Genomic DNA, 14,765 nt, shown 5'->3' with positions numbered 1-14,765 from the left:
AACATGTGGTCTAGCAAATAATTTTAAGAATGCATTACTGTTTTTCATTTTTCTTTCTAGAATGGTTTCCTATTCAGTCAGTGAACTTTATAAGGACTGCTTTACCACATAAAGGAGTGGCAGGGAGGAGAGAAAAAAGAAAGACTATGATATATTGCAAGGTAGTATTTTAAGTTGTGTAGACCCTTAGAAATTAACCGTTTACCTAGTTCCAAAATGTCTGAAGGCAAGAGATAGGAACTCTTACTACAGCAGAAATTTTCTAATTTCGTCTGCAAAGCAAATGCTTCTTTCTTCTGTGAATATCTCCGAATATAGAAATGGCATGGATTTATAACATGGCTTACCAACACCAATTCTGTCAAACCTGAGTAAGACATAACAAATTATCAAACATCCTCCAAGTGACTCCAACAGATATTATCAGGCATATGATTGAGTTTATGTTGCATTAATCATGATATTACCACAAACAGATTTTAATTTGACAAGTCTGTTCATACTTGTTTCAAACTACTACCATGTTTGCTTTCTGATGAAGTTGCTCTTTTGAACTACCTCCCTTATGCTACCCTCCAAAACAAAACACTGTCTCACAAAGTCATAGCCTGAATTTAAGTGGGCAATTCAGAGTTTTCATTCCCTCTAACAAAGACATAGAAAGCAAATTAGAGATTAAGACTTCTACTTGTAAGAACAGGTATGCTAAGCACTTTCCTATAGTTACTCAGTGTTAGTGCATGAAGACCAAGGAACTAGCCAAGAGATGACCCTGTGTAAAGACAGGGCTTGTGACTAAGCATCCAAATCCTCTGTACTGCAGGTACCTCCCTCCATTAGGGATACAAAAGACAGGTTTCTCTTTCTGAAGCTACTCCACAAAGGTTGATAATGGGTCAGAGGGTTTTAGAAGCCCCACAATGCAATTCTCACAAGAGTATTTTATACCACAAAGCTTCCGGCAAAGAGTGGACAACATCCTCTAGAGTGAGTGTCACCTGCATGACTGATCCGGGCACACCAACCAGACAAACATCCTGGAGCACTGCCACCTCTGAACTGCAACACATCATGGGTGAAAGACTACACAGAATCTGGCATCTGAAACAATCCAAGCAGGTATCCAGGACGGTGCTTCCAAGTTTAGGAAATGCCACATCCAGAAGAGATGCAAGACTTCTCTTGGCCATTTCCAGTGTTAAAGATGGCATCTGAACAAAAAATCTGAATGACTTGAAAGATTTCCCCTATAGGGACACAGCCTCTTTTGGATCACCCCTGGTCACCATCTCCAAAGAGTGATGAGTCATCTATCTTCTGTTACATACAGAATCATGGAATTATTAAGGCTGGAAAACACCTCCAAGACCCTGAACAGCTCCTGTCCACCAGCCTGGCAGGCTCTGCTGGACTCCCTCCTGTGTGACAGTGACATTCAGTACCACAGGGTCCAATACTGGACACAGTACTCCAGATTCAGCCTTCTGACAGAGGGGAAGGATCCCTTGATGGACTAGTACAATCCAGGGAAAACCTGACAAGCTGAGGAACCTAGCTGCTCCTGACAAATATCACAGGATAATGGCCTGGGAGAAGATACAAGAAGCTGAGATAATGACAGAAAAGAATTCTCCAGGAGCCAATGACAGAAACTCTGAGGGGACTGCAATAACCACAAGTCAAAGTAAATCATTGTATAGCACACAGTGCTTTTGACTCTCTTTGGAGACCTGTGATAGAGTTTTCAACAAGCTAAATGGGAGAACAAAAAAATCTCAAAAACATTGAAACAAACAGACACCATTAAAAAACTTGCATGAGCCAAACACACAGCATAATACAAGACCCAAAATAGATCACACTCAACAATGGAACACTGAAAGCATGAGGTACTAAGACACTTGCCTTCCAAGTCATCTTCAAGTATTTCTTCTATTATAACATCAGGCGTTTCTTCCTGGTCTTCAAGGATAAGAGTGTCTTGTCCATTATCTTCACTGTGTTTGGGAAAAATTTTATTTGGAAAAAAATTAACATAATTCAGTCTGTTTCTAAAAAAGCATGAGTCAAAGCAGAGTTTTTATAAAGAATGCATTACTATGTCAAAAAAATGCCTCATAAGATCTGTTAGAAATAAACTGAATTACATTTCTTAATATCAAGACAACAAAAAAAAAGTACAATAATCTGAATCCTAGGAAGAATTGCCACAGACACAGTACATATGCTTGGGCACAGCTTACTGCAAGAGCTACTCCCCCACCTAGATGATAAGAGACCACAAGTCCAAATACAAACTACTTGAAAAAAAAAGTTCATAATGTGATAAAGTAGCTCATGTTGAAAACAAAAGGCATATCAGATGCTTTTGTACTAATGGATGCTACTCACTCTCATATGTAGGATTTTCAAATATTACTGTATGCAATAAATTTTTTTTAGCATATTCAGTGTTAACTACAATAGCCCTAACAGCAACTCCATTATGATTTTTCAAGTATTAGTCAAAGACCACAGAAAAAAATAAACAAAGCAACAAAAAACAATTAACAAAACCCCACCAATAAAATAAAAGCAATTGTAATTTTAAAAAGAAAAGGTTTTTCTTTGTTAATCTGAACAAATTTATTTCGGCACTAGACACAATCTGTATTTAGACCGGGAAATGGACATACTACCAATTTCAGTACTTGCTGTTCATGAGAGATTCATTTACATGCATTTTCATGCGCTGAAATTATTACTATCTCTGTTACATGTAGTACAAACATAGTAGACACAGCATACCCAGGGAGATAGTTTAGTGGTTGCCTTGGCAGCGTTAGGTTTACAGTTGGACTCCATGACCTTTTCCAGCCTAACTGGTTTCATGGTCAAATCATTAAGTGCCAACTGAAGTTGAAAAGTACATAGCGTAAATGCAATCTGGATAACTTAAGTGATTCAGCAAAATATACTAGGGCAAAACACAAGTAGAAACAAAATGTCAGAACTGAAACACAAACGGGACTAACTGGATTGCTGATTGAAATACCAGCTTATAAAGATTTGCTTTGCTTCAATAAACTCTTAGAATTCCCTAAGCACCTACAGTTTTTTTGATTTGATCTCCAATAAATACTTAACTACTAGAGCAGGTAAATTACAATACCTATTCTCTTTCATTAAAAAAATACTTACTTCCTGGTCATTCCCTGTTTAATCTCTCCCAAATTTTCTAATGAAGATGTAATCTCAAAAGTGTTCAGGAACAATCTCAAGAGAAGAGAGAATAAATATTATAGAAGGTGACAAGAATACCTAAATCACTTTGACAGTTTGAGATCTACGGTGTTTTTCAGCACAATATTCATGGAGGGGCAAAGTAAGATTAATTACCTACTCCAGTTTATTTCTTCCTACAAAAACCAGATTTGGCTGCTCATTTATCTTCATATTTAAAACCTCTTGTCTTATGCTTTCTCCGTCATGCACAGAGTACTGCAGCATTCACCCAGTTTTCTCATCTATACTCAGTTTAGTTCAATATATTATTCTGCACAGAGACAAAGAATTTTCTTTCCCTTGTAAAGAACAAAACTGTAACTCAAGTCCAAAATATATGCTTCTGTTTACTGCTACACTATTAACTATTTTCTTTGCCAATGAAAACCAGCAAAATCTTTTAAGCACTTTTACGTTTAGACTAATGGAATGTGAATATAACTTAAATAAATGCCTTAGCTTTTCTATCCAGTTTTAATTAATGAAAACCAAAATGTAAATAGTATTGAACAGCTGTCTGGGCTTCTCTCCCACTGCCCCTTCAGGAACGTATCCACTCTTTCTTCTACAACATTTTATGTCTGCAGCATGTGTCTCAACTTCTACGCACCTCCTACTTGAGGTTTTTTTCACCTTTGGTGTAATTTTGGAGTGGCACAAGGTAAGGCCTTTATATTTATCCTTCATCAGGCCTCCTTTGTCCTCTGTTCAGCTGAATTTCTCAAAAACTTTTCCAATGCCAAAAAAATTGGATTTTGTTATGTTTCAGCTTTAAGCTGGCAGAGTTTACCATCATGCATTTAAACAGGCTTCTCTGAAACTGCCACTCATTACTGACAGTATTTTCAAAACAGTGTCTAAGGGGTAAGTTTTCTAAAAGAGGATTTTATAGATTGCTTTATCCATATTCTAACTCAAGAACTCAACTAACATGACAGGAGGGGTCCTAACTTTTGTCTAGCATTGGAACAACCCACACAGGGACTGGATGAGTCACCATCCCTGGAGGCACGTGGCTAACAGAGCTGGCACTGTTCTGCCTGGAGAAGGCAAGGCACCAGGGAGACCTGACAGCACTTTCCAGAAAGGCACAAATTTTCTGCTAGAGCCTCCTGCAACAGTTTAAAACCATTATCCCTTGACCTAAGGGAATGTTGATTCAGAGTAGATCAAAGGAGTTTCTTACACTAAGAGTGGTGAAACAGCAGAACAAGTGGCCTGGAGAGGTGGTTAAATGCCCCATCCCTGGAAAGGTTTAAGGTCAGACTGGATGGGGCCCTGAGCAACTTGATCTAGCTGAGGATGCCTTTGCTCACTGAAGGACACTGGGACTACACAACCTATTAAAGTCCCACTCAAACCAAACCATTCTATGACTTTGTCATTTAAGACATGCAGACACTACACTTAAACACATGCAAAGGTGGAGCTGGTAATGCTAGGTTAATGGTTGGACTCAGTGATCCTAATAGCCTTCTCCAACCTAAATTATTCTGTGATCCTACAAAAACTGTTTGCATTTAGCATGTAACTTTGCTAAGCTTAATTTCTCTGTGCCAGTCAGAATCACACCGCCCCCCACTCTATTCCCAGAGTGATTCCACATCCTGAAATACAACAGGGGCCCCAAGATCTTCCAAAGTACCATCATCTTTGTTCTGCCCCTCCATCATTTTCCAGTGTGGCCTTTATGCACTAGGCACTGCAGCACTCTTGACCAGCCTTATGACCAAGTTGCACAGGGTGAGGGTGTACCTCAGCTGTGACCTTCTTTCTTACTCACTTCTGCTACAGAAATCATGGGTCACTTCCAGTGAGGACAGCACAGCAACTGGGATTTTCCACAACTTTCTCTAGAGGTCAGCAGCCCAAAAAGCATTTTATGTCTCCTGAAGGTCAGAAACTGATTCACTAAAAAAGTAATTAAGCCCTTATTCTCCCAATTTATTTCTATTTGTAAAGAAAGGAGGATTTCAGAAGTGGCAGAAGTCTGTCAAGGATTTTTAAAATGCATATGTATTTGCCTTCATTTCAGCAAATTGTATGTGCTTTCTCCCCCATGCAACACATGAAGGCTATTGCCAACTTTTAATGAAGATTTTATACTTATGCCTGAAGTAGTTTTCTGGTCAACTGCAAGTGAAGAAGCTCAACTTCTGCAGTTTAACTGTCCCATGAACAATTTTTGTAATTAAGATAACCCATGCCTCTTTTTACCTCCCACTCCAGTCACTTACCTTGAAAGTATTTTGTCCTTTAAATTCTTCACTCTTGAGAGCTCAGCCTCCACTGGCAACTTCAAGTCATAAATAATCTGAAATTAAGAAGTACAATCTTAGCTTCCATTAAACAGAAAATTATACAAGCACCTATTACCTATAGCATGACACCTCTAATTTTATGGTAAAAATTCGAAGAGTTCAGCTAACAGCCAACTCTCAAATATGTCTTCTTGCCTTATTAAGACTTAATGGTTGGGATTCTGTAATCTAAGCAAATGAACAGAAGCAAAAGTCAGATACTCCTTTTATTTCAACGTCTAATGAGGAAGTGATGTCTAAGTAAAAAGGCAGACCTATGAGAGGAGAGTGGTGGCTGCCAGTTCCCAAAAAATCACAGTGGTGAGATAGAAGTAAATGATAGAAAAAAAAAGGAAGGACTAGTTGTCTTTTCTGGGTCAGAAGACCCAGTTTCTTCAGCTGAAGTGACAAATGGATGCAGGGTAGATGATTCTGAAAAGAACATTTCTTCAGAGAATGACAAGACCTATTATTCATTCCTTTTCTCAACACAAGGACTGCAAAGGCTCCAAATGAAATAACTGAGTGGCACATTTTAAAATAACAGGAAGCTGTTTTACATAAACCTCATTTTAAATAGTAAAAGGTGGAACTCACTGACTCAACCTATGCCTATGTACATATAATGCACAAATGTACACACCCATGCACACTGCCAACAGCTTTACAATGACATTAAAGATGATGTTCCACAACCTTATGACAGAATAAGGTAATGTTTGTTCAATGTAATGAGTCTGATGTATCCTATTGATACTAAAACCCATAACCTTCAACTTCCCCACTTTCTTGGATGTGTCCTCCAAGAATCTTTCTTCTCTGCTGCCAGAGACAGGCTGGACCTCTGCTCTGATACAGCATGGCAGGTGGCATGGGTTTCTATGAACAGCAGATATGATGGAGATAAAGAACAGAAGCAAAGGCCTGGGACCAAGAGGATCAACTGAGTGTGGCTATGAATTCTGGAGTAGTTCAGTGAGAAGGATGGAGAGCTATGGAATGGAAAAGGTTTGAGCAATTTCTCCCAAACACCACCTTCTCATTGATCAGCACTGTGCCAGTTTTCCTATCCTCCCCCTCCCTTTCCTGTTTCAGATGCCAAACTCTTCAAGATAAGAACCACCTCTTTTTGCTTCTTATCAGTCACCAGACTGTAACTTGTGACTAAGACCAAATAAAAAATCTGTGTCTGTGAAGAAGCAGGATATAATAAGAATATAAGAATATAATAGCCCAAAAATGTCAACGTTGAAGTCAGCAAACTGGGACCACAAACTTTCAATCCAAATTTGAATGTATTTCTTAAAAAGAAATTATTTCACAGTGCAAGAATGTTACTACCTGAGCAAGATCACAACAGTTTCTTAGAGAACATGAACATTTTAATTCCTTTGCCGTCCTAATGGCACCAATCAAGTGCTTCTTCTTCTCTTCGATGATTTCCTTAGTTTTTGCAATACTAGAACTGTAGTTGTTGATGTTCTCCTTTAATTCTGCGAATGACTTCCTTTTCCTGTGTTAAAAACATTACTTTTCACAGAATTTAATATGCACTCAGCTGCACAGACTCAAATCTGAACTGTTACACACAGCTGCCAGCCACACAATACAAAGTGGATACATCTCACACACAAGGATCATCCCCCCCCAAACAGTGCCAAGTACAGGCATGGGAAATGCACTCTGTAACTGGAGGAACCACAAATGTTAAAAGAGTTCACACTGAAAAGATATTTATTAATTAAATATTAGAAGCACGCTTCCATTTCAGCCTCCTGATATTTCCAAACACATCCAACTGAAAAATAAACAGTTGATTCTTACAATTAATTCTACTAAGGTAAAATTGAAGACCATCCCCCTCAGAGGCTCTTCTGGAAACCTGAGCTTTAACACCTCTCTCCCCTCAATCTGAAGACATAAATATTTGTGAAAATCCAGAAATGAAGTGTCCTTGCACTTCTATCAGCTTGAAAATATGCAGGAAGTAAATAAAAAACCCCCTGCTATCCTGCTGTTAAAATTTATCATCCACTAATAAGAGTATTACAAAACCTCAAAATTGAGCTTTTTCAGAAAATTAACATTATTGGTAGTTTTTCTTGTCTTTTTAAAAGCAGAGGCAGCATAAGTTAGTGCTTTCCAACCATGCAAACCAGCTCCAAGATGCAACAATGAAAGGGTAAAAATAAAAGACAGGTACTATAAAATACTGCTACGAGAAAGTTCTAAACAAAATTTTAGTCTTTCACCTGAATTAGGAAGAGGTTTTGTGGTAAAAGTAACTCACCCCATGCCATACTACAAAACTAGATTACTACCTTGACAGAAGAGTAATAAGTTCATCAAGTGCTCTATCTGCAGCTTCTGTAACTTTGTCTTTTTTATGCTTTACTTTCAACTCCAAGTATTCCAGCACCTATTTTGTTCAGTACAAATAAACATGCATTATTGAATTATTATTTTATTATTCTCACAATACTACTAATACTTTTAAAATTCAGAACAGAAGCAATCAAGAGGAAGACAGTGACGGATACCCCAGCAGATAGAGTTACATTAAACCACTTTTAGCTCATTACAACCCTCTGTTTTCTCTAACTTGGAGTCAGCTGGCAATGTTTGAATCCCCCATTGAAGCTTTTAGGTCTATGAAGAAACACACAGATCTTGGGCCCAATGTCTCACTTTCCTTACCTGACACTCAAACACTGCACCAAACACAAACAACAGCATGCTGATACTTCTACTGTTTTTTAAAACTCATTGTGAGCATAAAGGGAAAATTAAAAAAAAATCTTCCTCTGGCTAAACATCAGTTTTGTCACTACAGTTACATTTCATGAAGAGACTACGGGGAAAAAAATCTCAATAGTACAACACTGCTTTGGCATTTTCTCAGTCTTTGTTGAAAACCTGTTGCAAGTCCACAGTCTTGGTATCATAATACCCATGGGTTATTATATTATAGCTGCTGAAATAGGTAGTTTTTACAATATGCTATTAGTAAATGAATTAGGAATTCAACATAACTTTGCTTAACATAAAGATTGGCCATTAGAAAGGGAATGGAGAACAGGCCTCTCTGACACTTCCCACCACATTTACCAGAACTAAGTTTTTGAAACATTAAATACTTCTATACTGTGTATCTTACAATGCAAATAGATGGCAAAGACAGAACTGCAAGCTTTTCTACAGCATATTTAAGAAGAGCTAAAGTTTAAATAAATTAATTATCATTGATAAAGTTAAAAAGTTAATCAATAAAACCTGTTAACAGTATTAGCATGTATTTTAGTATTCTTCCCATGTTTTATACTGTGCATATAAATGTATTACTTGATTTGCATTTTTCTGCACATTCTGTTACATTTTTTACTTCAGCTGCTCTCATAACATCTTCTCCACCTTTAAATGCAGAAAGAGGCACACTAGAATTAAAAAGTTAGAGCAGCTGCTAGAGTAAAAACAAAAGCTGAATTTTTCCCTGATCCAAGGAAACACAAACTTAGTACTTAAAAGACTGGCTTGCATATGGTTCTGCTAAATGTATGTATTGACCTATCAACTTTAAATTATGCACAGGCTTGTGCACTCCTCTGCAGACCACTTCTCAGGCTGTAGCCTGGACTTTAGGCTGTGTATTCACAGAAATAACATGAACAGTTGAAAGACAAAACAGGTAACAAAACAAAGAGGGCAAAAGCAAATTAAAATAGTGCATTAATGTGTGACTACCCACAACAAAAACCTCTAGTCTAGGAGAGGACTGATTATTTCATTATTTATTTAACTAAACTTCACCCACCTTGCTTGCATCATGGAAGTGGCCAAGATTACTAACAGCTATGCCCAAAGCTTCATCAATATCTTGCCCAGTGTTGTTCTCCTGAGGAAAAGTTTGCCAATGAACATAAAAGTTGCTTGCACAATTAAAAGACAAGATGGTCTACAACCATTTGCCATTTTGACAGAGGCATTTGATCTGGATGACTGATGAGCTATGTGAAGACTCCGAGCAGCTCCACAATGGCCATCAGGCACAAAATACTTGGCTCACCAGAATTTCACTGAGAACATTTCCTCTGTAGTATTTCTGAAACAGAGCTAAATTTGTTTCTTAAAACAATTTAATTGCATAATCACATATAAAAACCAAATTAAAACAGTAAATGAAAAAAAAAAGGAAAATAAAGTTACTAATACAGAGAAAAGAAAACATGGAAGATTGAAGATGGAAATACTGCAGCTTAGAACAAAAGTAAAATATTTAGGAATACCACTTGGGGAAAACCCCTCAAAAAACCTAGCTAGATCCCAGTAGTCTGCTGATACAAGGAAACAATTTTAAAACTATAACAGGCACTGTAACAAAACTACCTAAGAAATCACATCACGCATTTGCAAGGTCAGTGTACAGGACAATCTCCACAGAGGAAAATGTGACTGGCACTGGATATACAGTTCCTTTACAGTCACTTTAAAATATCCACAACTTACATTTTCTGGTCTAAAACCTCACAAACCTATTCAGAAAGATGAGGTTAAGAAATTTAACAGAATTTTTAAAGAGGTCCATTTGTCCACCAACCTTGTTGCCCTGAATTACCATTTTAAGGATGTGAACATGAGCCCTGCAGATGCCCTAAATTTAAAAACAAATAAAGAAGTCCCCAACTCAAGCGTTGTGAAGCCTGGGGTATCTTTTAAGAAAAGCTAAATTCAAAATATATTTCATAGCAGCTAGATAGAACTAACAGTCTTCAGCTATGATCTCATTGGGGGGGTCTGAGCTGCAGTCATTTTGTCAAGTTATCTTATGAACACTGCAGCTGCACATCCCAATGATAAAACAGAACAGAAGCAAGTAATTGTTAAGGCTGCAGGGTTTTTTGTTTTACAAAGTGCACTATTAACTAGGCATATACCAAACCAAGTGAGAATATAAGGAAATTCCATGTTAACACACCATGTCAGATGGTGGAGCTAGAGCTGATCCATCACTCAGCCCACCATTGGAAGAAAATGGGTACTGAACATTTTTCTCTTTGATATTGTAACTGAAGGGCCTGTAAACAAAAAAAATTGTAAAGAAAAGACCTATGCATTTAAAAAAAAGCACCAAACTTCCTACAAATATTTTACAAGAGTATTTTAAAATCTATCATTAATACATATACAGACCTATTTATGTAACAGATGAATTCACACATAAAGTAGATACCCCATTCAAAAAAAAATCTCCTTTTTACTAAAATCCCCTTAAATGTAGCTATTTTTCATTTGACAATTTTGGCAAGGCCAAACAAAACCTTAGTAACTGGAAGCAATTCTTATCATCAGTGAGAGTAAATGCATGACTATGAATATTCCAGGATTTATTTTTCATTTGTTACTGTTAAAATCTTTAGAATACATGACCAATGACACCAAAACCATTTACTGGCAACCTGTTAGGAAGGCTCTTAAATTTTATTGTATGATGACCCCCAGCTGCTCTTCTGCAACAGCAAACAAGACTCCCACAAAAGCAGTCTGCATAAACCAGCCTTATTCCAGGAAGGAAACCTTGTGTTGTTCTTCTGGGGCTCAGTTTGTTGTGTCTGACCAATGGCGAGAGCATCTGGAGAACACTGCTGCAGAGACTGACAGCCACACACGAAATCTCTCACTTTGGGCAAGGTTAGCAGTGCATGTTACATGCGCCAAACTCAGAAGATAAACTTCCTGCATCTTCCTTTCAGAAGAAATTCCTTATACAACAGACCTGAAAGAATTTCCTGGGACTATCCTTATTTGCATGAACATCACTCTCCACAGCAGTAACACTGCAGGGGGAAGATAGCCACTTCGAGACTTCCTTCAGGTTCACACTGACTGGGCAAATAAACAAGATTTGACAAGACCACAGAATATTGCTGGCATCTAATCCTCATACAGTTGTGACTAGTTATCGAAACAGAAGGAGCAATGGGATCAGCAGGTGGAAGGGAGAAGGAGGCAGAGTCCCTCCTACCACAGCCTGGCAGTTCAGCAGCTCTCTCCCCCTCTGAACCCTTATCAGTCATCTACCACAGTGCTTCCAACTTTCAGTTTCACACATTTTCAAGCCAAACCCATTTGTTTTTCGCTGCCTCAATGAAATGACACTTGTACTCAATGTGTTCTCACAGTATCAGACACTCATACCAACAACACATTAGTGAAGTTTAAAGAACACACTAAAAAATCACCCCAAGGAAAATGTCTGGAATCACTTCCTTGGTCAAGTCTTCCCCCAGGCTGGCATTTAAAGACATGAAAAGATTTATTAAAAGTTTACCTTGCTTGTCTTTCCGAGCTGCTGCCACACAGCCCAAATTTAAAGTCCGTTCTGTTCTAAATTCAGAAGGGGAAAGGAAAACAATTTCATCCACAGGCTTACAGCCAAATCCCTGGAAAAGATATTCTATAAACCTGTTTTCACCTTCAGTATCCACCCCTGCCCACCATTTCAATTAGACCAAGCTTCAAAGTAAGTGCTGTGGAATTGTACAAGGCGAGGTCTAAGGAAAGAGCTCCAAAGTAGAACATCTGTAGCCATCAGTGCACCTTTGTGATAAATAAAAAGTGTTCCAAGTAAAAGGAATCCTGACTTCCTGTTTGCACTCAGTATTTTCCCCATTATATTATGCAAAACTCCTAACATACTGGATTCCTGAACCAGATTCTACAATGTACCTTTTCAATAAGACTTAATTTCAGGGTTTAAATGCCAAAGAACTGACTCATTTGTATTCTGCAATAACTGCTAAACCTGAATTTCATAAGAGGGGAAAAAGGCATTTCATGTTCGTCCAAAATACAAATTTCAATGAAACAATGGCATTAACATGTAATAACACACAAGAGTCATGCACAAGGCATTTTTTAAGATGCAGAAGCAGAAAACCTCAAAACTTACACACTACTGGGCAAAGTGGATTTTTTAAAGTATCTTTTAAATCTTTATGTACAGAAAATGTACATATTAATGACTTGCTTTCTTGTACACTGTGTGCACACAAGAGGGTGGAAGAGATCTGGCAACAAGGGGCACTAATGAGAATTGTAAAACCACACCTTCCTAAACCCAGGCCCTGGACATCTGACATGTACTACACAGCAACACTGTGTAATCAGAAATGCTAGCAAGCACCTGCTGGGGATGCAGGTGGTCATAAAGCACAGATCCTGAACCCAGAGGGGGCCTGAGCCTGCTTTAATCACTCTCAATGAAAATTTACAAGCTCCTATAAAATTGCTACTTCACACCACCACAGTGACTACTGAGCTGAAAGCTTTAGATCAACTTACTTCTGCTGAAGAGAAACAAAACAAATCAGTGTCTTCATCCTTCCTATCACCATGCAACACTGTAAAAGCAAGCACAGAAAAACCCACTCCTGTGGGGCATCCTAATCCATAAGACAACAGAAATACACCATCACCAGTGCAGTTTTCTATATAGTATTCAGCAAGTCAACAGGAATTAGAACACTGACTTTTTTAACAAGAGAATTTAAGAGCTAGGTATAGAAATCCAGATGGATAGACACAAAACTTAGCTGAGAATTACAAAGATTGACATGTGTGTACTGATTAGGGCATTATCTGTTATCTTTAGCTATATATATTTTACTACATTCAGTACAGGATAACCATACAAAAGGAAAAAAGGCAAAAAACCCCACACCTTCAAAAAGCATAGTTAAGTACAGGAAAAAAATTGCTTCATAAACACCCATAAATACTGCACATCCCATACAATTTTTCAACTCTTGGAAAAAAGTTACTCATGCAGAAAAACCCAGAAAAATTAGGTTTCTTTTAGAACAAACCTGACAATCACTACATCAAGAAAAGGAGCTGGAGAGGAATCAAAAGGAACTGATTGTTCTTGCTAACTACTGGTAAGTAGCAAACAAACAATGTGTTAATCAAACCCAGCAGCTCGTCTACGGTCCTGAACAGATCATATAAAATAAAAACTAACAGTGAGTAGTGCACACAATGAAACTGCTAGAAATAAAAAGATCCCAAAGCCTTACCTTCAGCACTGACAGCTTTTGACATATGACACAAATCACCGTTTCTCTGATGTGGCTCCGTAAAATGCTCTTCTAGTAGGTTAGGACATTGCCTTCAGAGGTAAAAGTAAAGATTCAGGATCATCAAGAATATTAGTAAGAAACTAATTCTGACTTCCAGCTGTTTCAGAGCTAAGCTTATCCACTTTTACAAAGTGACTTCATGAAGAAACTGCAGTTAACAAAACACACCACAAAACATTCGTTACCCTCTCTTAACTGAGGAAGTACTTTAGCTCTGTGACACTGAATTAATCATACACAAAGGTGATATTACAGCTGCCAGGCATGCAGTATTTCAGGTAACTAGAACCAGCACAAAAGCTGTAATCACATTCGTTATAGTTATTTAAAACATACTGAATAAATCAACAGAGATAATTTGTAAAAAATACATACAGACCAGTATGATACAATATCTGACAGCATAGCAAATTGTATTAAAAATCTCTTTAAATGAACCTACTCTAAATACTGAAACCTTACACAAACTGAGTATTTTATTCACATACATAACACAGAAAAACAGTCTCACAACACTGCAGAACACAAACATTACTTTCTACATTTTCTTAATTGTATTTCCTGGTAATTGTGCTGTCAGAGCTTAAAAATATTAAAGCCACCATCTCGAAATCCACATACCTCACACCTTTCATTTGACTTCTGTGAAGCTCTTTATTACTACCACCCAACGAGGAGAACTCTCCCATTCCACTCATGGTGCCTGATACATTAAAAGAAAAAAAAAGGAAAAAAAAAAAAAAAGAAAAAAAAAAAAGAAAGGTAAATTACTTTCAACCTTTCAACACAGCCCAGTTCATCTCCTGAGCCAACGCTACAGGTTCACATCATTTTGCGTAGAGCAAAATGGAAGAGACAGAAGTGACAGACACAGAAATCATACCATATACACCTATGTTGTACTGGATTCTTACACACCTATTTCTTCCTTGAAAAGCAAATTAAATGAAACAGACCAGCAGCCTGCCCTGCACTGCTCAGATGCTCCACCCCGACCTACCCACCACTGCTGGGCACCGCAGGAAGCTCCCACCACTGCTGGGCACCGCAGGAAGCTCCCACCACT

General features: G+C 37.9%; 1 protein-coding gene across 1 annotated transcript in view; it reads right to left on the bottom strand.

Moving 5' to 3' along the window:
• The window catches only part of RNF17 (ring finger protein 17), a 39,079-nt gene extending 24,682 nt beyond the window's left edge, over positions 1-14,397 (bottom strand). The window contains exons 1-12 of the mRNA XM_059840367.1: positions 14,321-14,397; positions 13,637-13,728; positions 12,903-12,961; positions 11,890-11,945; positions 10,537-10,636; positions 9,376-9,456; positions 7,886-7,983; positions 6,906-7,077; positions 5,502-5,578; positions 3,181-3,255; positions 1,906-1,997; positions 206-367 (exon numbers count right to left, since the gene is read on the bottom strand). Coding sequence (XP_059696350.1) covers positions 206-367; positions 1,906-1,997; positions 3,181-3,255; positions 5,502-5,578; positions 6,906-7,077; positions 7,886-7,983; positions 9,376-9,456; positions 10,537-10,636; positions 11,890-11,945; positions 12,903-12,961; positions 13,637-13,728; positions 14,321-14,397 — 1,141 coding nt within the window. The remainder of the gene's footprint in view (positions 1-205; positions 368-1,905; positions 1,998-3,180; positions 3,256-5,501; positions 5,579-6,905; positions 7,078-7,885; positions 7,984-9,375; positions 9,457-10,536; positions 10,637-11,889; positions 11,946-12,902; positions 12,962-13,636; positions 13,729-14,320) is intronic.
• Between the last annotated feature and the right edge of the window lie 368 nt (positions 14,398-14,765).

Source organism: Haemorhous mexicanus, chromosome 2 (assembly GCF_027477595.1).
Source record: "Haemorhous mexicanus isolate bHaeMex1 chromosome 2, bHaeMex1.pri, whole genome shotgun sequence".
Lineage (NCBI taxonomy): Eukaryota > Metazoa > Chordata > Aves > Passeriformes > Fringillidae > Haemorhous > Haemorhous mexicanus.
The sequence above is the reverse complement of the archived record's forward strand: the minus strand, read 5'-3'. Positions and strand labels throughout refer to the sequence as shown.